The sequence below is a fragment of the Triticum urartu genome, chromosome 7A (genome assembly GCF_056163025.1).
Source record: "Triticum urartu cultivar PI428250 chromosome 7A, HENAU_Tu73, whole genome shotgun sequence".
In the NCBI taxonomy this organism is placed as follows: Eukaryota; Viridiplantae; Streptophyta; class Magnoliopsida; order Poales; family Poaceae; genus Triticum; species Triticum urartu.
This window is the reverse complement of record NC_141879.1, coordinates 184,732,779-184,756,956: the sequence shown is the minus strand read 5'-3', so window position 1 is coordinate 184,756,956 and position 24,178 is coordinate 184,732,779. Positions and strand designations below refer to the sequence as shown.

The 24,178-nt window shown below is 38.7% G+C and overlaps 1 protein-coding gene across 11 annotated transcripts; it reads right to left on the bottom strand.

Annotated features, from left to right (window-relative positions):
- Positions 1–17,475: 17,475 nt before the first annotated feature.
- Positions 17,476–21,355, bottom strand: LOC147958902 (uncharacterized). 11 transcript variants are annotated; one of them, XR_015610279.1, is made up of 6 exons: positions 20,683–21,354; positions 20,383–20,458; positions 19,177–19,296; positions 18,882–18,954; positions 18,499–18,652; positions 17,476–18,193 (listed from the first exon to the last, which is right to left on the bottom strand). XR_015610279.1 is itself a non-coding variant. In XM_087534591.1 (6 exons), exons 1-5 carry the CDS (start codon positions 21,146–21,148, stop codon positions 18,598–18,600), a joined length of 717 nt encoding a protein of 238 aa, XP_087390717.1. In that variant the 5' UTR covers positions 21,149–21,355; the 3' UTR covers positions 17,476–18,193; positions 18,549–18,597. The 11 variants fall into 11 exon arrangements, 7 of the variants coding, with proteins under 7 accessions (XP_087390717.1, XP_087390716.1, XP_087390713.1 ...); XR_015610278.1 differs by having other exon boundaries at positions 18,549–18,652; XM_087534591.1 differs by having other exon boundaries at positions 18,549–18,652; positions 19,250–19,296; positions 20,683–21,355.
- Positions 21,356–24,178: the final 2,823 nt, after the last annotated feature.

Here is a 24,178-nt window from a genome sequence, read left to right as displayed (position 1 = left end):
GAGGGAAGTAAAGGTTGCCATGCGCTTATTTGTTTGTATGCTCAATCCCTAAGTGCAAAAGAACGTCATGTTACATTGCCCCTTGTGATAGCGGCATTTATTATGCAGTATGTTGCTTTTATTCTCCACCATCACAAGTTTGTGCAACGCTCAATTTTCTCTTACACTAAATGATCTCACACTTATAGAAGCAATTTTTATAGCCTTTTTGCACCGATGACAACTTACTTGAGGGATCTGGCTCAATCCCTAGGTAGGTATGGTGGACACTTGAAATTAAGATTTGAGTTTAAGGGTTTTTGGATGCACAAGTAGTATCTCTACTTGGTGCAGAATTTTTGGCTAGCAAAGATAGGGGGCAAGCACCACATGTTAAAGGATCTATGACAATATGACTTCTATGTGAATATGAACAAACATAAATCATTAAGTTGTCTTCCTTGTCTAACGTCAACAATTTTGGCATATAATTTTTCGATGAGGGCTCACAATCACAAAAGATTTCTAGGATAGTATGTTTATATGTGAATCTTCTCTTCCCTTATTAATTTTTTCATGAGTTGCATCATTGAATAATGCTATGTTTGTCAATCTCTAATAAAATTTTCTACTTATACTTTTCCTTATGTGGTGCCATCACCTACCATAGGATTAGTATATAATCTGTTCATTATTTATTTCCTTTCTTTTATTTGTTTCCTTTCTTATTTCTTTTCTTTTATTTGCAACGTGAAAGTAAAGAAAGCAAAGCTCATACTAAACTTTATTATATAACTTGCGCACGATTACAATGATAGATCACTAAGCAAACTCTCAAAGAAGAAAGGGTCGAACTAAACTTTTATTCATCTAAAGCAAAAGAATCAAACTAAAATAAGTAAAAGCAAAAAGGTAGTGGGATGATACGATACCGGGGCACCTCCCCCAAGCTTGGCGGAAGCCAAGGGGAGTGCCCATACCCGATACTCAGTTCTCCTTTGGTGGTGAAGATGATGATGGTGGTGATGAAGCGATCCTATCTTTAAGGATCAGAAGATTCTCCAATCGACGGATGACGCTCCGGAGGTGGGTGATGTGCTCTTGATGCAGAATATTCTCACGAGTGAGATACTTATTTTGTATGCGAACTATTTCAATGATGCGAAAGGCTTCAATCTCAGCAGGAGTAACATGAGTAAGGTAAGGTTTAAGGATATCTTCCTCCTCGTCAGCTGGCAGTGCTTGTTCGAAGACCGGAGGCTGGTCTACGGTAACCTCCTTGCTCTCATCTCCTCTGACAGCTCCTGCAGGCTCTTCTCTCTTCAGCTCGATCTTCATCAACCAAGCATCCTCTTCCACGTTGTTGGAGGAAGAAGAAGAGATGATGCCTGGCTCAACAGATCTGACAGAAAACAGCAAGAAAAGAGAACAGAGGATTTCTCCGCGATACGGTGATCAACATGTTCGGGAAGTATATATAGATTTTTTTTATCTTGGAGGACAAGTATATGGTAGAAAAATGGAGTACGGGAGGTGTCCCAGGTGGGCACAACCCATGCCTAGCGCACCCTGGTGTCCTATGCCCACCAGGGGACGCTTCTTGGAAGTTTCTTTATTCCCAAAATTTTAAAATATTCCAAAACTAATAAAAACTATTTTTGCAGATTTTTCGGAGTCTGTTTACTTACCGTATCACGTACCTCCTTATTTTCATCATTCCGGAGTGTTCCGGAAGGACTCTTTTATGTATTCTTCCGGTGTAATAGTTTGGATAATATTACTTTCAATATTAATAGGCATACCTGAGATATAATGCTTTATTCATTGTCCGTTGACAACCTTCAGGTTAGTACCTTCGAAATTATTTATTTTGATGGCTCCGGACCGGTAAACCTCCTCGATGATGTATGGGCCTTCCCATTTTGAGAGGAGTTTTCCTGCAAAGAATCTGAAATGAGAGTTGTACAAAAGAACATATTCTCCGACTTTAAACTCACGCTTTTGAATTCTTTTGTCATGCCATCTTTTAACTTTTTCTTTAATTTTTTTTGCATTTTCATAGGCTTGGGTTCTCCATTCATCTAATGAGCTAATATCAAATAACCTCTTTTCACCAGCAAGTTTGAAATCATAATTGAGTTCTTTGATTGCCCAATATGCTTTGTGTTCTAACTCAAGAGGCAAATGACATGCTTTTCCATAAACCATTTTATAAGGAGACATACCCATAGGGTTTTTGTAAGTTGTTCTATAAGCCCAAAGTGCATCATCTAATTTCTTAGACCAATTCTTCCTGGACCTATTGACAGTCTTTTGCAAAATTAATTTTATTTCTCTATTGCTAAGTTCAACTTGACCACTAGATTGAGGATGATAGGGTGATGCAATTTGATGGTTATCATCATATTTGGCAAGCATTTTACGGAAAGCACCATGAATAAAGTGTGAACCACCATCAGTCATTAAATATCTAGGGACTCCAAACCTTGGGAAAATAACTTCCTTAAGCATTTTAATAGAGGTGTTGTGATCAACACTACTAGTTGAACTAGCTTCTACCCATTTAGTAACATAATCAACAGCAACCAAAATATGTGTATACCCATTATAGGAAGGAAAAGGTCCCATGTAATCAAATCCCCAAACATCAAATGGTTCAACAGCAAGTGAATAATTCATAGGCATTTCTTAACGCTTACCGATATTACCTATCCTTTGACATTCATCACAAGATAAGACGAACTTACGGGCATCCTTGAAGAGAGTAGGCCAATAAAATCCAGATTGCAATACCTTGTGAGCAGTTCTATCTCCACCATGATGCCCTCCATAAGCCTCAGGGTGACATTTCGTAGGATTTTTCCCTGTTCATGCTCAGGTACACAACGTCTAATAATATCATCTACTCCTTCTTTATAAAGATGTGGGTCATCCCAAAAGTAATGTCTTAAATCATAGAAGAATTTTTTTCTTGTGTTGGTATGTGAAGCTAGGTGGTAAATATTTAGCAACAATGTAATTAGCATAATCCGCATACCAAGGAGTACTATGAGAAACATTTATTGCAGCTAATTGCTCATCAGGAAAAACTATCATCAATAGGTAGTGGGTCATCAAGCACATTTTCAAGCCTAGACAAATTATCAGCAACTGGGTTCTCAGCTCCTTTTCTATGAATGATATGTAAATCAAATTCTTGTAACAAGAGAACCCATCGAATAAGTGTAGGTTTAGCATCTTTCTTTTCCATAAGATATATAATAGCAGCATGGTCTGTGTGAACAGTTTCTTTGGAATCAACAATATAAGGTCTAAATTTATCACAAGAAAACACAACTACTAAGAATTCTTTTTTAGTAGTTGCATAATTTCTATGAGCATTGTCTAGAGTTTTACTATCATAATGAATAACATTGAGTTTCTTACCAACTCTTTTTCCTAGAACAACACCAACAACATAATCACTAGCATCACACATAATTTCAAAAGGCAAGTTCCAATCAGGTGGTTGAACAATACGTGCAGAAATTAAGGCTTTCTTAAGTGTTTCAAAGGCTTCTAAACAATCATCATCAAAAACAAAAGGAATGTCCTTTTGCAAGAGACTTGTAAGAGGCCTAGAAATTTTTGAAAAGTCTTTGATAAATCTCCTATAGAAACCAGCATGACCTAAGAAACTACAAATACCTTTTATATCTTTAGGACATGGCATTTTCTCAATTGCATCAACCTTGGCTAGATCCACTTCAATACCTCTTTCAGAAGTTTTATGACCCAAGACAATGCCTTCATTAACCATAAAGTGGGACTTTTCCCAATTCAAGACAAGATTTGTTTGTTCACATCTCTGCAAAACTCGATCAAGATTGCTTAAACAATCATCAAAAGACTTCCCATAAACAGAAAAGTCATCCGTGAAAACCTCAACAATCTTTTCAAAAAATTCAGAGAATATAGGAGTCATACATCTTTGAAAGGTAGTAGGTGCATTACATAAACCAAAAGGCATGCGTCTACAATCATAGGTTCCAAAAGGACAAGTAAAAGTGGACTTTTCTTGATCAGGTTGAGAAACAGGTATTTGTGAAAAGACAGAATATCCATCAAGGAAGCAAAAGTGTGTGTGCTTAGATAATCTTTCTAGCAGTTGATCAATAGAAGGCAAAGGGTAATGATTCCTAGTTGCTTTGTTTAATTTTCCAAAATCAATTACCATTCTATAGCCTGCGACAATTCTTTGTGGAATAAGTTCATTCTTTTCATTAGGAACAACAGTAATACCTCCTTTCTTAGGAACATAATGAACATGACTTACCCATCTACTATCAACTATAGGATAGATTATACCTGCTTCTAGAAGTTTTAATATTTCTATTCTTACCACTTCTTTCATCTTCCGATTTAACCGACGTTGGTGATCAACAATGGGTTTAGCATTAGGTTCCATATTAATTTTGTGTTGGCATAGAGTGGGACTAATGCTCTTTAAATCATCAAGAGTATATCCAATAGCAGCTGGTGCTTCCTTACAACTTTCAATAATCTTTCTTCTTGATGTTCTGAAAGGTTAGCACTAATAATAACATGATATATCTTCTTTTCATCAAGATAAGCATATTTCAAAGTGTCTGGCAATTGTTTTAATTCAAACACAAGATCACCTTTAGGTGGAGGAGGACCTCCCAAAGTTTCAATTGGCAAATTGTGTTTAAACAGAGGACGTTGTTGAAAGAAATTTTTATCTATTTCATTTCTTTCATGCATATGAAAATCATTATCATGGTCTAGCAAATATTGTTCTAAAGGATCAGTAGGTGGTACAGCAATAGAAGAAAGACCAATTAATTCATCTTTACTAGGAAATTCTTTTTCGTGAAGATTTCTACTAAACTTGGAAAAATTATACTCATGAGACTCATCACCAAAGCTAACACCAATAGTTTATTTCTTACAATCTATCTTGGCATTAACTGTATTGATGAAAGGTCTACCAAAAATATTGGGACAAAAGTCATCTTGTGGGGAACCAAGAACAAGAAAATCAGTAGGGTATTTTATTTCCCACACAAGACTTCAACATCTCTAACAATCCCAACTGGTGATATGGTGTCTCTATTAGCAAGTTTAATAGTAACATATGTTTCTTCTATTTTCTGCAGGTGCTATGTCTTAATTTCTTGATATAAGGTGTAAGGAATATCACTCACACTAGCACCCATGTCACATAAACCATGATAACAGTGATATCCTATTTTAACTAAAATGACAGGCATGCCAACAATGGGTCTATGTTTATATTTTTTTATCAGGTTTGGCAATTCTAGTAGCTTCTTCACAGAAGTAAATAACATGCCCATCCATATCTTCTTCTAAGAGATCTTTAACAATAGCAATACTAGGTTCAAATTTAATTTGCTCATCAGGTTTAGGTTTTCTAATATAGCTTTTATTAACCACAGTTGAAACTTTAGCATGTTTCTTTATCCTAACAGGGAAAGGTGGTTTCTCAATATAAGCAGAAGGAACAACTGGATCAACATTGTAAAGTATAGTTCCTTCTTTACTTGGTATTGGTTCTCTAAATTCTTATTTAATAGGTGGGTGATATTTAAACCACTTCTATTTAGGGAGTTCAACATGAGTAGCAAATGATTCACAAAAGGAGGCTACTATCTCATAGTCACGTCCATATTTAGTGCTAAACTTTTAAAATGCATCGGTATAGATGAAAGATTTAACACAATTATACTCACGTTTAATACCTGACTCTTTACCTTTGTCGAGTTCCCAATCTTCAGAGTTGCATTTAATTCTTTCCAAAAGATCCCACCAGAATTCAATAGTCTTCTTCGTAAAGGAACCAGCACAAGAAGTATCAAGCATGGTTTGATCATTACGAGAAAGCCGAGCATAAAAATTCTGAATAATAATTTCTCTTGAGAGATCATGATTGGGGCATGAATATAACATTAACTTAAGCCTCTCCCAAGCTAGAGCGATACTTGCTCACGAGGCCAAAAATTAGATATGTAATTCCGGTCACGATGAACTAGATGCATAGGATAATTTTTTGGTGGAACTCCAATTTCAAACGATTCCAATTCCATGATCCAATATCATCGCATAGCTTATACCATGCCAATGTTTTTCCCTTCAAAGATAAAGGGAAGACCTTCTTCATAACTCTACCCCCGGGTAAACCTGCAAGCTTAAACAATCCACAAATTTGTTCCACATATATCAAGTGCATATCAGGATGTTCGGTTCCATATCCTGCATAAGGATTAGCTAGCAGTTGTTCTATCATACCCGAAGGAATTTCATATTCAATATTTTCAGTAGGTGCAGTAGGTTGAGGGGTAACTAATTGTGGTTCCGGACGAGGTGAAGATACCCCGAACAAACCCCTCAAAGGATTGTTTTCCATAGTAACTAGTGACAATAAATTTCAGCACACTATATAAATGTTTCCTTACCAAATTCCACTTACCAAAGGCACTTCACTCCCCGGAAACGGCGCCAGAAAATAGCCTTGATGACCCACAAGTATAGGGGGATCAATGTAGCTCTTTTCTATAATTAAGAGTGTTGAACCCAACGAGGAGCGGAAGGAAATGACAAGTAGTTTTCAGTAAGGTAATGTCTGCAAGTGCTGAAATTGTAAGTAGCGGGGTAGTTTGATAGCAAGATAATTTGTAACGAGCAAGTAATGATAATAGTAACAAAAGTGCAGCAAGGTAGCCCAATCCTTTTGAGGAAAAGGAGATGCCAAAACGGTCTCTTATGATAAGCAAAGCATTCTTGAGGGTACATGGGAATTTCATCTAGTCACTTTCATCATGTTGGTTTGATTCGTGTTCGCTACTTTGATAATTTGATATGTGGGTGGACCGATGCATAGGTGCTGTTCTTACTTGAACAAACCTCCTACTTATGATTAACCCTCCCGCAAGCATCCTGATACGTCCATTTTGCACCATGCTTTTATATCGATATTTATTGCATTATGGGCACATTATGTCACAATACTTATGTCTATTCTCTCTTATTTTACAAGGTTTGCACGAAGAGGGAGAATGCCGGCAGCTGGAAATCTGGGCTTGAAAAGGAGCAAATATTAGAGACCTATTCTGCACAACTCCAAAAGTCCTGAAACTCCACGAAAGTCAGTTTTGGAATATATAAAAAATATTGGGCGAAGAAAGCACCAGAGGGGGGCCACCCACCATCCACGAGGGTTGGGGCGCGCCCTACCCCCTGGGCATGCCCCCTGTCTCGTGGGCCCCCTAGCGGGCCTCCGGTGCCCATCTTTGGCTATATGAAGTCTTTTGCCCTGGAAAAAATCATAAGCAAGCTTTCGGGACGAAGCTCCGCCGCCACGAGGCGGAACCTTGGCGGAACCAATCTAGGGCTTCGGCGGAGTTGTTCTGCCGGGGAAACATCCCTCCGGGAGGGGGAAATCATGACCATCGTATCACCATCGATCCTCTCATCAGGAGGGGGTCAATCTCCATCAACATCTTCACCAGCACCATCTCATCTCAAAACCTAGTTCATCTCTTATATCCAATCTTTGTCCCAAAACCTTAGATTGGTACCTGTGGGTTGCTAGTAGTGTTGATTACCCCTTGTAGTTGATGCTAGCTGGTTTATTTGGTGGAAGATCATATGTTTAGATCCTTTATGCATATTAATACCCCTCTGATTATGAACATGAATATGATTTGTGAGTAGTTACGTTTGTTCCTGAGGACATGGGAGAAGTCTTGCTATAAGTAGTCATGTGAATTTGGTATTCGTTCGATATTTTGATGAGATGTATGTTGTCTTTCCGCTAGTGGTGTCATGTGAACGTCGACTACATTACACTTCACCATTGTTTGGGCCTAGGGGAAGGCATTGGTAAGTAATAAGTAGATGATGGGTTGCTAGAGTGACAGAAGCTTAAACCCTAGTTTATGAGTTGCTTCGTAAGGGGCTGATTTGGATCCATATGTTTCATGCTATGGTTAGGTTTACGTTAATACTTCTTTTGTAGTTGCTGATGCTTGAAAGAGGGGTTAATCATAAGTGGGATACTTTTCCAAGGAAGGGCAGTACACAAGCACCGATCCACCCACATATCAAATTATCAAAGTAACGAACGTGAATCATATGAGAGTGATGAAAACTAGCTTGACGATAATTCCCATGTGTCCTTGGGAGCGCTTTCCTTTATATAAGAGTTTGTCCAGGCTTGTCCTTTGCTACAAAAAGGGTTGGGCCATCTTGCTGCACCTTATTTACTTTTATTACTTGTTACGCGTTACAAATTACGTTATCACAAAACTATCTGTTACCGATAATTTCAGTGCTTGCAGAGAATACCTTACTGAAAACCGCTTATCATTTCCTTCTTCTCCTCGTTGGGTTTGACACTCTTACTTATCGAAAGGACTACGATAGATCCCCTATACTTGTGGGTCATCAAGACTCTTTTCTGGCGCCGTTGCCGGGGATCTAAGCACCTTTGGTAGGTGGAATTTGGTAAGGAAAATTTATATAGTGTGCTGAAATTTACTGTCTCTTGTTACTATGGAAAGTAATCCTTTGAGGGGCTTGTTCAGGGTATCTTCGCCCCGACCAGTAGAGCAAAGAGTTTCTCCTCAACCTACTAAACCTACTGAAAATGTTTATTTTGAAATTCCTTCGGGTTTGATAGAGAAACTGCTAGCTAATCATTTTACAGGAGATGGAACACTGCATCCCGACTTGCACCTAATCTATGTGGATGAAGTTTGTGGATTATTTAAGCTTGCAGGTATGCCCGAGGATGTTATCAAGAAGAAGGTTTTCCCTTTATCTTTGAAGGGAAAGACATTGACATGGTTTAGGCTATGCGATGATATTGGATCATTGAACTACAACCGATTGAAATTGGAATTTCATCAGAAGTTTTATCCTATGCATCTGGTTCATCATGATCGTAATTATATATATAATTTTTGGCCTCGTGAAGGAGAAAGCATCGCTCAATCTTGGGGGAGGCTTAAGTCAATGTTATATTCAAGCCCCAATCATGAGCTCTCAAGAGAAATTATTATTCAAAAATTTTATGCTCGGCTTTCTCTCAATAATCGCTCCATGCTCGATACTTCTTGTACTGGATCTTTTATGATGAAGACTATTGAATTCAAATGGGATTTATTGGAAAGAATTAAACACAACTCTGAAGATTAGGAACTCGACGAAGGTAAGGAGTCAGATATAACACCTAAGTTTGATTGTGTTAAATCTTTTATGCATACCGATGCTTTTCGTGAATTTAGCACTAAATATGGACTTGACTCTGAGATAGTAGCTTCTTTTTGTGAATCTTTTGCTACTCATGTTGATCTCCCTAAGGATAATTGGCTTAAATATCATCCTCCCATTGAAGTAAAAGTAGTTGAACCTATTAAAGTTGTAGAAAAGACTATCACTTATAATGTTGATCCTATTGTTCCTACCGCTTATATTGAGAAACCACCTTTCCCTGTCAGAATAAAGGATCATGCTAAAGCTTCAACTGTGGTTCGTAAGAGTAATACTAGAACACCTACACCCTCTGAGAAAATTAAATTTGAACCTAGTATTGCTATGGTTAAAAATCTCTTGTCCAATAATATTGATGGGCATGTTATTTACTTTTGTGATGAAGCTGCTAGAATTGCTAGACCCGATACTAAAAATAAACATAGACCTGTTTTAGGCATGCATGTTATTTCTGTTAAAATAGGAGATCATTTCTATCATGGCTTATGTGATATGGGTGCTAGTGCGAGTGCAATACCTCATTCTTTATATGAAGAAATTATGCATGATATTGCACCTGCTGAGATAGAAGATATTGATGTTACAATTAAGCTTGCCAATAGAGATACTATTTCACCATTTGTGATTGTTAGAGATGTTGAAGTCTTGTGTGGGAAAGTTAAATATCCTGCTAATTTTCCTGTTCTTGGTTCCCAACAAGATGACTTTTGTCCCATTATATTTGGTAGACCCTTCTTGAATACTGTTAATGCTAAGATAGACTGCACAAAGGATATTGTTTCTGTTGGTTTAGGGGATATGTCTCATGATTTTAATTTTGCTAAATTTCGTAGATAACCCCATGATAAAGAATTGCCTAGTAAAGATGAAATTATTGGTTTCGCTTCTATTGTCGTGCCTCCTAGTGATCCTTTAGAACAATATTTGCTAGACCATGAAAATGATATGTTTATGAATGAAAGAAGGAAAATAGATGAAGTATTCTTTAAACAGGGACCTATTTTGAAACACAACTTGCCTATTGAAATTCTAGGAGATCCTCCTCCACCCAAGGGTGACCCCGTGTGTGAGCTTAAACCATTACCTAATACTCTTAACTATGCTTATCTTGATGAAAAGAAGATATATCCTGTTATTATTAGTGCTAACCTTTCAGAGCAGGAAGAAGATAAATTATTGAAAACTCTGAAGAAGAACCATACTGCTATTGGATATACTCTTGATGATCTTAAGGGCATTAGCCCCACTCTATGCCAGCACAAAATAAAATTGGAGAAAGATGCTAAACCGGTTGTTGATCAGCAATGACGGTTAAATCCTAAGATGAAAGAAGTGGTAAGAAAATAAATACTAAAGCTTCCTGAGGCAGGTATAATTTATCCCCTTGTTGACAGTCAGTGGGTAAGTCATGTCCATTGTGTCCCTAAGAAGGAAGGTATTACTATTATTCCTAATGATAAAGATGAATTGATCCCACAAAGAATTGTTACAGGTTATAGAATGGTAATTAACTTTCGCAAATTAAATAAAGCTACTAAAAAGGATCATTACCCTTTACCTTTTATTGATCAAATGCTAGAAATATTATCCAAACATACACATTTTTGATTTCTAGATAGTTATTCTGGTTTCTCCCAAATACCTGTGTCGAAAGAGGATCGGGAAAGGACCACTTTTACTTGCCCTTTCGGTACCTTTGCTTATAGATGTATGCCTTTTGGTTTATGTAATGCACCTGCTACCTTTCAAAGATGTATGACTGCTATATTCTCTGACTTTTGTGAACAGATTGTTGAGGTTTTCATGGATGATTTTTTTGTATATGGAACTTCTTTTGATGATTGCTTAAGCAACCTTAATCGAGTTTTGCAGAGATGTGAAGAAACTAATCTTGTCTTGAATTGGGAGAAGTGCCACTTTATGGTTAATGAAGGCACTGTCTTGGGGCATAAAATTTCTAAAAGAGGTATTGAAGTTGATAAAGCTAAAGTTGATGCTATTGAAAAGATGTTGTGTCCAAAGGACATTAAATGTATAAGAAGTTTCCTTGGTGATGCCGGGTTTTATAAGAGGTTCATTAAAGACTTCTCAAAAATTTCCAGGCATCTGACTAATATCTTACAAAAGGATGTTCCTTTTGTCTTTGATGATGATTGTGTAGAAGCATTTGAAATACTTAAGAAAGCTTTGATTTCTGCACCCATTATTCAGCCACCTGATTGGAATTTACACTTTGAAATTATGTGTGATGCTAGTGATTATGCTGTAGGTGCTGTTTTAGGACAAAGAGTTGATAAGAAATTAAATGTCATCCAATATGCTAGTAAAACTCTAGACAGTGCCCAGAGAAATTATGTTACTACTAAAAAAGAATTTGATTTGCATATTATTGATAGAAAGGGAGCTGAGAACCCCGTTGCAGATAACTTGTCTAGGTTAGAATATGTTCTTGATGACCCACTACCTATAGATGATAGCTTTCCTGATGAACAATTAGCTGTCATAAATGCTTCTCGTACTGCTCCATGGTATGATGATTATGCTAATTACATTGTTGCTAAATTTATACCACCTAGTTTCACATTGCTACCTCTTGAGCACTGCGTTGGTTTTCCCTTGAAGAGGAAAGGGTGGTGTAGTAAAGCACCGTAAGTATTTCCCTCAGTTTTTGAGAACTAAGGTATCAATCCAATAGGAGACCACGCGCGAGTCACCTCGTACCTACACACACAAATAAGAACCTCTTGATAAAAAAATTTGGTATTTTTATGATATAGATTGAAAGTAAAAGATAGAAAAATAAAGTAGATTGGAAACTTGTATGGTGGAGAATAGACCCGGGGGCCATAGGTTTCACTAGTGGCTTCTCTCAAGATAGCAGAAGTATTGCGGTGGGTGAACAATTTACTGTCAAGCAATTGATAGAAAAGCGAATAATTATGAGAATATCTAGGAATGATCATGTATATAGGCATCACGTCCGAGACAAGTAGACTGAAATGATTCTGCATCTACTACTATTACTCCACACATCGACCGCTATCCAGCATGCATCTAGAGTATTAAGTTCATAAGAACAGAGTAACGCCTTAAGCAAGATGACATGATGTAGAGGGATAAACTCATGCAATATGATATAAACCCCATCTTTTTATCCTTGATGGCAACAATACAATACGTGTCATTTCCCTTTCTGTCACTGGGATCGAGCACCGCAAGATTGAACCCAAAGCTAAGCACTTCTCCCATTGCAAGAAAGATCAATCTAGTAGGCCAAACCAAACTGATAATTCGAAGAGACTTGCAAAGATAAACCAATCATACATAAAAGAATTCAGAGAAGATTCAAATATTGTTCATAGATAATCTGGATCATAAACCCACAATTCATCGGATCTCGACAAACACACCGCAAAAGAATATTACATCGAATAGATCTCCAAGAGAATCGAGGAGAACTTTGTATTGAGATCCAAAGAGAGAGAAGAAGCCATTTCGCTACTAGCTATGGACCCGAAGGTCTGAACTAAACTACTCACTCATCATTGGAGGGGCCATGGAGTTGATGTAGAAGCCCTCGTGATCAATGCCCCCTCCGGCGAAGCTCCGGAAAAGGCCCCAAGATGGGATCTCTTGGATACAGAAGGTTGCGGGGGTGGAAATAGGGTTTCGTGGTGCTCCTGGATGTTTGTTGGGTATATAGATATATATAGGAGGAAGAAGTAGGTCGGTGGAGCAACGAGGGGCCCACGAGGGTGGAGGGCGCGCCCAGGGGGTGGGCACGCCCCCTACCTCGTGGCCTCCTAGATTGTTTCTTGACGTCCACTCCAAGTCTCCTGGATCACGTTTGTTCCAAAAATAACGCTCCCGAAGGTTTCATTCCGTTTGGACTCCATTTGATATTCCTTTTTGGCGAAACTCTAAAATAGGCAAAAAAAAACAGCAATTTGGGCTGGGCCTCCGGTTAATAGGTTAGTCCCCAAAATAATATAGAAGTGTAAAATAAGCCCATTAACATCCAAAATAGATAATATAATAGCATGTAACAATAAAAAATTATAGATACGTTGGAGACGTATCAAGCATCCCCAAGCTTTATTCATGCTCGTCCTCGAGTAGGTAAATGATAAAAACAGAATTTTTGATGTGGAATGCTTCCTAACATATTTCTCAATGTAATTTTTCTTTATTGTGGCATGAATGTTCAGATCCGAAAGATTCAAGATAAAAGTTTAATATTGACATAGAAATAATAATACTTCAAGCATACTAACTAAGCAATCATGTCATCTCAAAATAACATGGCCAAAGAAAGTTATCCCTACAAAATCATATAGTCTGGCTATGCTCTATCTTCATCACACAAAATATTAAATCATGCACAACCCCGATGACAACACAAGCAATTGTTTCATATGTTTGATGTTCTCAAACTTTTTCAATCTTCACGCAATATATGAGCGTGAGCCATGGATATAGCACTATATTGGAATAGAATGGTGGTTGTGGAGAAGACAAAAAGGAGAAGATAGTCTCACATCAACTAGGCGTATCAACGGGCTATGGAGATGCCCATCAATAAATATCAATGTGAGTGAGTAGGGATTGCCATGCAACGGATGCACTAGAGCTATAAGTGTATGAAAGCTCAACAAAAGAAACTAAGTGGGTGTGCATTGAACTTGCTTGCTCACGAAGACCTAGGGCAATATGAGGAAGCCCATCATTGGAATATACAAGCCAAGTTCTGCAATGTAAAATTCCCACTAGTTTATGAAAGTGACAACATAGGAGACTCTCTATCATGAAGATCATGGTGCTACTTTGAAGCACAAGTGTGGAAAAAGGATAGTAACATTGTCCCTTCTCTCTTTTCTCTCTTTTTTTATTTGGGCCTTCTTTATTTTTGTGGCCTCTTTTCTCCTTTTTTTTCGTCCGAAGTCTCATCCTGACTTGTGGGGGAATCATAGTCTCCATCATCCTTTCCTCACTGGGACAATGCTCTAATAATGATGATCATCACACTTCTTTTTACTTACAACTCAAGAATTACAACTCAATACTTAGAACAAAATATGACTCTATGTGAATGCCTCCGGCGGTGTACAGGGATATGCAATGAATCAAGAGTGACATGTATGAAAGAATTATGAACAGTGACTTTGCCACAAATACGATGTCAACTACATGATCATGTAAAGAAATATGACAATGATGAAGTGTGTCATAGAAAACGGAACGGTGGAAAATTGCATGGCAATATATCTCGGAATGGCTAAGGAAATGTCATAACAGGTAGGTATGGTGGCTGTTTTGAGGAAGGTATACGGTGGGTTTATGGTACCGGCGAAAGTTGCGCGGTACTAGAGAGGCTAGCAATTGTGGAAGGGTGAGGGTGCGTATAATCCATGGACTCAACATTAGTCATAAAGAACTCACATACTTATTGCAAAAATCTATTAGTTATCGAAACAAAGTACTACGTGCATGCTCCTAGGGGGATAGATTGGTAGGAAAAGACCATCGCTCGTCCCCGACCGCCACTCATAAGGAAGGCAATCAATAAATAAATCATGCTCTGACTTCATCACATAACGGTTCACCATACGTGCATGCTACGGGAATCACAAACTTTAACACAAGTATTTCTTAAATTCACAACTACTCAACTAGCATGACTCTAATATCACCATCTCCATATCTCAAAACAATCATTAAGTATCAAACTTCTCTTAGTATTCAATGCACTTGTATGAAATTTTTTATTATGCCTAAAAGAAAATTTCCATGTTGTTCTAAAGGACTCTCAAAATAATATAAGTGAAGCATGAGAGATCAATTATTTCTATAAAATAAAACCACCACTATGCTCTAAAAGATATAAGTGAAGAACTAGAGCAAAAACTATATAGCTCAAAAGATATAAGTGAAGCACATAGAGTATTCTAATAAATTCTAATCCATGTGTGTGTCTCTCAAAAGGTGTGTACATCAAGGATGATTGTGGTAAACTAAAAATCAAAGACTCAAATCATACAAGACGCTCCAAGCAAAACACATATCATGTGACGAATAAAAATATAGCTCCAAGTAAAGTTACCGATGAACGAAGACAAAAGAGGAGATGCCTTCCGGGGCATCCCCAAGCTTAGGATTTTTGGTGTCCTTGTATTTTACCTTGGGGTGCCATGGGAATCCTTAAGCTTAGTCTCTTGCCACTCCTTGTTCCATAATCCATCAAATCTTTACCCAAAACTTGAAAACTTCACAACACAAAACTTAACAAGAGAATCTCGTGAGCTCCGTTAGCGAAAGAAAACAAAACACCACTTCAAGGTACTGTAATGAACTCATTATTTATTTATATTGGTGTTAAACCTAATGTATTCCAACTTCTCTATGGTTTATAAACTCTTTTACTAGCCATAGATTCATTAAAATAAGCAAACAGCACACGAAAAACATAATCTGTCAAAAACAGAACAGTCTGTAGTAATATGTAACTAACGCAAACTTCTGGAACCCCAAAAAATTTAAAATAAATTGCTGGACGTGAGGAATTTATATATTAATCATCTGCAAAAATAATTAACTAAATAGCACTCTCCAATAAAAAATGGCCGCAATTCTCGTGAGCGCTAAAGTTTCTGTTTTTTACAGCAAGATCAAAAAGACTTCCCCCAAGTCTTCTCAACGGTTCTACTTGGCACAAACACTAATTAAAAGCATAAAACCACATCTAAACAGAGGCTAGATGGATTATTTATTGAATAACAGCAAGGAAAAATATTGGGTTGTCTCCCAACAAACGCTTTTCTTTAAAACCTTATAGCCAGGCATAAGATTTCAACGATGCTCATATGAAAGACAAGAATTGAAGCACAAAGAGAGCATCATAAAACACATGACAAACACATCTAAGTCTAGCATACTTCCTATGCATAGGAATCTTATAGGCAAACAAATTATTAAGGCAAGCAAAAACTAGGATATGCAAGGAAGCGGAAACAAACAATAGCAATCTCAACATAACGAAAGGTAATTTAGTAACATGAAAATTTCTAACACCATATTTTCCTCTCTCATAATAATTACATGTGGGATCATAATCAAATTCAACAATATATCTATCACACAACATATTCTTAACATGATCCACATGTATGCAAAGTTGACACTCTTCCAAAATAGTGGGATTAACATTAACTAAAGTCATGACCTCTCCAAACCCACTTTTATCAAAAACTTCATAAGATTGAACATTCTCCAAATATGTGGGATCTAAAGTTGATACTCTTCCAAACCCACTTTCAATAATACTAGATGACCCGTTGCGCCAAATGGCGCAGAGACCCGTTTAAAACCATGTGCTCGTTGAAAATATTTGATTTTTTTAATAACTTTGTGTTTGAACATATGTTAAGAACTTAGCCTTTTGTATAAAAGTCTAAATGATTGTACAAAGCTAAGCTCTCATAAAATGCAAGATGACAACAACAGAGTACAATTGTATTGTGTGCAACAACATCCAAAATTAGTTAGCTAATAAATGGTTTGAAAGAAACCAAACATTTCAGAGTGTGTGTCTCACATCTCACTCTCCTAGAAAATGAACTCACAAAAAAAACAAGCCGCCATCAACTCAACGAAAATACAATTGATTTGATTCAACAACGGTAAGAGAAAATGAGTAACCGACAAAGAAACAAAACGTTTAAATTAGTATTTTTAACCATACAAGAGTGTTGCAGGTAACTTTATACAAGAAGAAAAGGGCCAAAAACACAGAGTACAATGACTAAAAGTAGTAAACACCTATGTTTTATTGCGTATTATTATTGTATAATTTTAAAATAATTATTAAATATAAAGTACATAATAGATTGAAATTCTTACACATGTTTGCATGTTGAGCTGTATTTTTTCTGTATGGTTGTATGTTGAGGTGGACCTTTTTTCATCCATGTTATTTGATGAGGCGACATACTTACATGTTAAGAAAATTAGATTGATGAAGGCTAGCCATTTAAAAAAAGAATAGGTTAGAACCCATGATAAATGACTTAATCACATATAGGTCCCTGGTGGGCATTTTCAAACTTATAAAACCTGCTTGACACACCCATAATACTCTTAGGACCGATGGTGTACACTTCATCCAACTGAATATAGTTTGACTACAGACTTTTTATGCTTGATGGATGCAATATAAAGCATACTTCGATTTCAGCTCAATTCCAGCAGCAGGTTAACGCACCAGTAATAGCCTTTTTGGGAAAATGTTACTTTAGACAACATGTACTAAGAAATAAGAACTCTAAGAGGTAAGCTTGCTTCTGGATGTAAGCTCATGTATAAACAATGGATGAAAGTAAAATCACAGTTCATCATAGATGGGAGGAGCATTTGTTTGAGCAGGTCCCTCCTGTACTTTTTCCAAGATGTCTTCAGCTGATACTGAGCCTGATCTCTAGCATCAGCCAGCTTCCTTTGCAGTATCAACAGGCCAATGCGTCTTGAGACAATGTACAGAACCACCAAGGAGAACACGAGGAACCCAATGGTCAGGATGATTCTAGAACAGATGATAGCTAAAAACTGGACGACCCAGACAGTACTGTCGTTACACAAGCAGAAACTTGTCTTGCAGATGGAAACCAAATGCTTATCGCAACAGGAGTAGGCATACAAGTTAAACCCATTTGTTCCACTTCTTTTGTTCTACTGAAAGACAAGAACGACCACATCATAAATGATTGGTAATAAGGCTGGTTTTGAACTCTACAAGAGATTCCTGCTACATACCCATCGAGAACATCTTGTCATTGCATTGTGGTGAACAAACCATGGGTGCGCATCATCAAAGAGCGGTGCCCTTGATATTCACCTTCAGCCTTTTGGAGAACACTTGTTGATTCATCTGCATAAAAAGAAATTAAAATTAGCTAGCAGCTTGGCCTTGATAGGTCTGGAAATGCGTTCATACCACAGAAAAAGAGTACTTAGTTCTTATTCATATGGAAAACTTGAAGCACATGAGGCTCTGCAGCAGATTTCATCCCAGCCTTTGTCCTAGAGCATTTAGCAGGTTCGTTTTCATTGTATAAACATAAATTATAGAATGAAATAACAAATATAGCAGGCGACTCTTTAATTAGTGCAATGCGATTTCATTTTGGTCATATGAAATAGTTATATCACCACAATGATTTCTAATTTCGTTACCACATTTCATAGTTCAAGGGAAGTTATCTTTTTCCCTGTTCTCTCCATACCAGTGGTGAACATCACCATGCCTATCACCCATAGGGACATAACCCTCCATCACTGCACACATCCACTACCAATCTGCAAGCATCCCCAGTGAGCACCACACTGTCTGCATATAGAAAGGAGGTGAGATCATGATTGATAAACTATGCGTGAGAAATCTATATTTGCCTTCCAGTTTATAGAAGAATAAGAAAGAGAATTGGACAGACTTTTACGCAATGCTCATTTAACCTGTGAAGGACAAAAATATTCCACCATGCATCTCTGAATGATGAACTAAACTAAATAAGAGATATATACAGTAAATTCATTCAAAGTGGAAAAGGGATCTTCACATAAGCTTCTTGCTGAGGACATTTCTTGACTGGAAGGTCACACTTGAACCCATTACACTTATAAAACCCGGCCCTGTTGTCATTTCAATTTCAAATTAATCATCAATAATGCAAAATAATTTATGACCAACAAATGATTTGGAGGAAAATATTGATAATGCAAATAAATACACACGCGTAGGAAGATGCATCGCAATAGTCGTATTACTTGAATTTCTGATCTGACCAGCAAAGTCAGATCATCATGGATAGTACACAAAAGAGACAAAGCTTTTAACCATAGTTGGTGCTTAACCTTCTTGCTGCTGCTAATGATTTTGGCCATGAAGGCATCGGAGTAAGGGGAGGAAGAATGGGACGGCGCCTACCGGAAGTTGCCGATGGGCGTTGATGACCTGGCAAAGCCATCTCCCTCCTGCATGATAGGTGGCAGTCGGCGGAGAGGTGTAAATATGACCAGATGTAAAAACAAGCTCGAGCAAACTAATATGGACCAGAAAACTGAGAAAAGCAGAGTATAATATAATTATATTGCAGAGTGTACTAACATAATTATATTCTGGATTAAACTCAATAGCACAACAATTTAGAGGGTTAGAATGTAGTGCGCATATATATCTCAGTAGCGCAAAAACTATTTAGCCAACTTGACTAATAATGTACTCCCTCCGTCCCAAAAAAGTGAGACACTTATTTTGGGATGGAGGGAATAGAAATTAACTTCAGTGTACTAACATAATTATTTTGGATATAAGCAATCAACCACGAATAAAACATTATGAGAGATATCTGACCATTTTAAGAAAAGAAAAAAGAGCCCAACAGCAAGATAGCACAACATGGAGCTGTATTGACCAGTCCCTTTTAAAGAAAGGCTTTAGGATCAGAAGTTGTGTAGTTGTCTAGTTGATCGACTTGGAAATATAAAATCCTTTCCGTCAAATCATTACAGCACCTCTGAAAAAAGCTAATGGGAGTTTTATTCAAAGGTAATTCAATTCAGTTACCAAATAATGACATATCTACTTCTCCACATTTAGTTTTGTATGTAATAAGAAAGCCAGTGCCACATGATTTTTTTGGATCACAGAAACCTGGCCTGAATACATCTGAATGATATAATCAATTTGTCAAAATGCTTGGCAGACACATGAAAAACATACGAGTAAACAAAAATATATGATCGGTGTCTGTATTTGATCCACCTGGGTACATGTACATCCTAAAAGCAACAATCAAGCTGCCATGCTACCTGATGTGCAGCTTATCACATGATACACAGAACTTCACAAATCATCAGGACATCATGTATTAGAATGCATGAGCAAGCAGACAAACAAGCTGACCACAATATAAAGCCGGTGACTGAAATGATCCGCACCACTACATCATTGTAATTGGTTCAAACCAGCCCCTAAATTCCACACACTGCCTCACCATATGCAGGTGAAAGGGCATAAACCAGAAATTGACTGAACAAGCGATAACAAGATTGGCATACCTAGTTTGCACCTTGTATGCAGAGCCGGGGAAATGAGAAAGTTGAAGGCAGTGTTGTTGTGGAAATCGGCATAGACCTGAAAAGTAGTTATCTAGCTAATTAAATAAAAGACCTTGATTTGAGAATACCTGCACCCAAACCTTTCATTAACAATCATTTTGTTGTTAGTCTGCACCATATGAACCCAAAGTAAGTTTTCCCTTTTACTTTTGTTTTTTTCATGCAAATGTGTAACAGAGAGAGGGCCTGAAAAGAGAGATGGTTCAGAAGAAAGAGAGGGCACGGAGGGAAGGGGATTACCTGTGAGTGGAGGCGAGGATGGAGTCGCAGGGTCCGTCCAGTATGGAGGGGCTCTGTACTGGCTGGGCTGCTCTGGGACCTCGCGGTGCACGTTGCCGCCGGCGTGCTCCGAGGCATATACCTCCTGTGCGTCGGGCGCATGCGTTCCGAGCCATCGGGCACGCCATCCTTGAATGCCTACGGGCAGGCCGCGCCCATCACACCGTGCGTGTTGCCGTTGCCGCCGATGCCATCTGCTCGTGGTCGCCTGTCCATGCTTCCGCACACATGCTGCTACGCGGAGCAAGGTGGATGCAGAGGCGGCGGCGGCGCTCACGGCGCAGCGGAGGCGAGTCGATCCGCCTCCCTGGCTGGCATCTGCGCATTTCCTCCTTCTCCGGCCGGCGAATGCCCGGTTGATCTCCTCCTCCCGCGGCTTCCTCACGAGCTGTGGTGGATAAGGACCTCGGGAGGCACTGGATCTCATCGACGGCAGAGCTCCTGGGGCTGCAGAGGGGGAGGGGGCGGAAGGGAGGAGCAAGGAGACCTATGGGTTGGGGGCACCCACGCGGCCACGCCGCACGCTCCTGCTGCCTTAGACGAGACGCGGCATGGCGCAGGGGTCAGGCAGAGCACGACGCAGGAGTCAGCCGCACGACTCTCTCCAACACCAGACACGAACGAAAACGACGACGCGGCGACCCCGACGAGACACGCATCTAGTGCAGCCGACGAGCGGGACCACGAGCAGCGCTGGCCCACCCGTCATCGCGGCATGCCAAAGACGGTTGCAGAAGCCGGGTGCACACGCACCGGCCGACCCCTCCGCAACTGCTCCTCACGACGCGGGCAGCGCTCCAGGAACGTCCCGCCAAGAGCGGTTGACTGGAAAAATATGTAACCTGAGTCCACGCGCACACAAAAATGCAACAGCCAGTTCACTGACACACGGGACCAAGAAGAAGATAGGCCCACATAGAGCGTCACCCACCAGCGAAGCAGAGGGGCGAGCAGGAACCGTAAATCGCGCGCAACACTCAGGACGCACCCACGCGGGGCGACAGGAGAGGCTGCTCGCGCACCCTAAAAAGGCTCACCCAGCCAATCGGTTGAGAGACCAAGCCCACAGGTCATGGTCTGCTATGAACTCATCATGCAGTCAAAACGAAAACCAACGAAGATCCAATGTCAGCCAACGTAAATAGAAGCAGTTTGACCAACATCCAACGGCCCAAATTGAAGCAAAACGAGGGACAACCGAGGAGACGAGTTGGCTAGCCTCATTATATGTTTAAATTGCAAACACCATTATCAATCTCATATTCATCATGGGGCTTAAATAAATTTTCAAGATCAAAAGAAGTATCACCCCAATCATGATCATTGCAACAAATAGAGGACATAGCAAAACTAGCATCCCCAAGCTTAGGGTTTTGCATATTATTAGCACAATTGACATTAAGAGAGTTTATAATAACATCATTGCAATTATGCTTTTCATCGAAGGAACTATCAAATATGGGTGCAATACCAACGATCTCATGTTTAACATAAGGAACTATAGCAAACTCATCTTCATAAATATTGGCATCATGACCACAAGAATAGAAAGCATCATGTTCATCAAGGGATATTTCAATCAAATCATCGGAATCATAATTATCTATAGGTTCATGCATATCATTATTTTCTTCCGAAGCAACGATCATTCTTTCAATAAATTCTTTGACATAGACATTATGAGCATAGTTTTTATAGCAATATTTAAGTATGTCAAAATTTTCAGATTCGTAGAGAGTAATATCATACTTTTCAATCAAAGAAGCAACTTCATAAGCACCCTTAAAAGCAACAAATTCTTCAATTTGTTCGATATCATAGTAACTATAAACACCTTTTGCATAAGAAGATAAGATTTCATTATCATTAAACTTACATAGGAAGGGGAGGTGTTTTTTAGGGTTCTTAGAGCAACAAGTAAGATCACAAATTTCACAAAGATTCCAAGCATAGCATAGCAATCTGTTTATTTGATCCCACAAGAGTCTCCCTTTTTCAGACAAACGATGACGCACAAAATGAGCATGCTTATCTAAAGATTTCCCATCAACTAGGCTAGTTGGGATTTCAGCACGAGCGCATAAGGATCGAAGATGATCCAAGTAGAACACTTTAAGTGGATCCATATCAATAGATTTTTAGCAAGCAAAGATGCAAGCAAAAAGAAGGCACAAGGAAACACAAAGAAAGATACATACGGGAAGAAGGCGAATGGAAAAAAGGGCGAATAAAACGGCAAGGGTGAAGTGGGGGAGAGGAAAACGAGACGCAAATGGCAAATAATGTAATGCGAAGGATAAGAGTTGTGATGGGTACTTGGTATGTCTTGACTTGGCATAGATCTCCCCGGCAACGGCGCCAGAAATCCTTCTTGCTACCTCTTGAGCACCGCGTTGGTTTTCCCTTGAAGAGGAAATGGTGGTGCAGTAAAGTAGCGTAAGTATTTCCCTTAGTTTTTGAGAACCATGGTATCAATCCAGTAGGAGACCACGTGCGAGTCACCTCGTACCTACACACACAAATAAGAACATCACAACCAACGTGATAAAGGGGGTGTCGATCCCTTCACGTCCACTTACAAGAGTGAGATTTGATAGAGATGATAATAATAAGATAAATATTTTTGGCATTTTTATGATATAGATTGAAAGTAAAAGATAGCAAAATAAATTAGATTGGAAACTTGTATGATGGAGAATAGACCCGGGGGCCATAGGTTTCACTAGTGGCTTCTCTCAAGATAGCATAATTATTGCGGTGGGTGAACAAATTACTGTCGAGCAATTGATAGAAAAGAGAATAATTATGAGAATATCTAGGCATGATCATGTATATAGGCATCACATCCGAGACAAGTAGACCGAAACAATTCTGCATCTACTACTATTACTCCACACATCGACCGCTATCCAGCATGCATCTAGAGTATTAAGTTCATAAGAACAGAGTAACGTCTTAAACAAGATGACATGATGTAGAGGGATATAAACTCATGCAATATGATATAAACCCCATCTTTTTATCCTCGATGGCAACAATACAATACGTGCCATTTCCCTTTCTGTCACTGGGGTCGAGCACCGCAAGATTGAACCCAAAGCTAAGCACTTCTCTCATTGCAAGAAAGATCAATCTAGTAGGCCAAACCAAACTGATAATTCGAAAAGACTTACAAAGATAAACCAATCATACATAAAAGAATCCAGAGAAGATTCAAATATTGTTCATAGATAATCTGGATCATAAACCCACAATTCATCAGATCTCGACAAACACACCGCAAAAGAAGATTACATCGAATAGATCTCCAAGAGAATCGAGGAGAACTTTGTATTGAGATCCAAAGAGAGAGAAGAAGACATCTAGCTACTAGCTATGGACCCGAAGGTTTGAAATAAACTACTCACAAATCATTGGAGGGGCCATGGAGTTGATGTAGAGGCCCTCCATGATCAAT

What these genes read in the sequence shown, in the direction of transcription:
- LOC147958902 (XM_087534587.1), bottom strand. Translation starts at nt 21,148, where the DNA reads ATGAGATCCAGTGCCTCCCGAGGTCCTTATCCACCACAGCTCGTGAGG. An exon ending in GCATACAAGGTGCAAACTAG is followed by an intron (nt 19,297 to 20,382) that starts GTATGCCAATCT and finishes CCTATCATGCAG; the next exon opens with GAGGGAGATGGCTTTGCCAG. An exon ending in TCATTAGCAGCAGCAAGAAG is followed by an intron (nt 18,955 to 19,176) that starts GTTAAGCACCAA and finishes AAATGACAACAG; the next exon opens with GGCCGGGTTTTATAAGTGTA.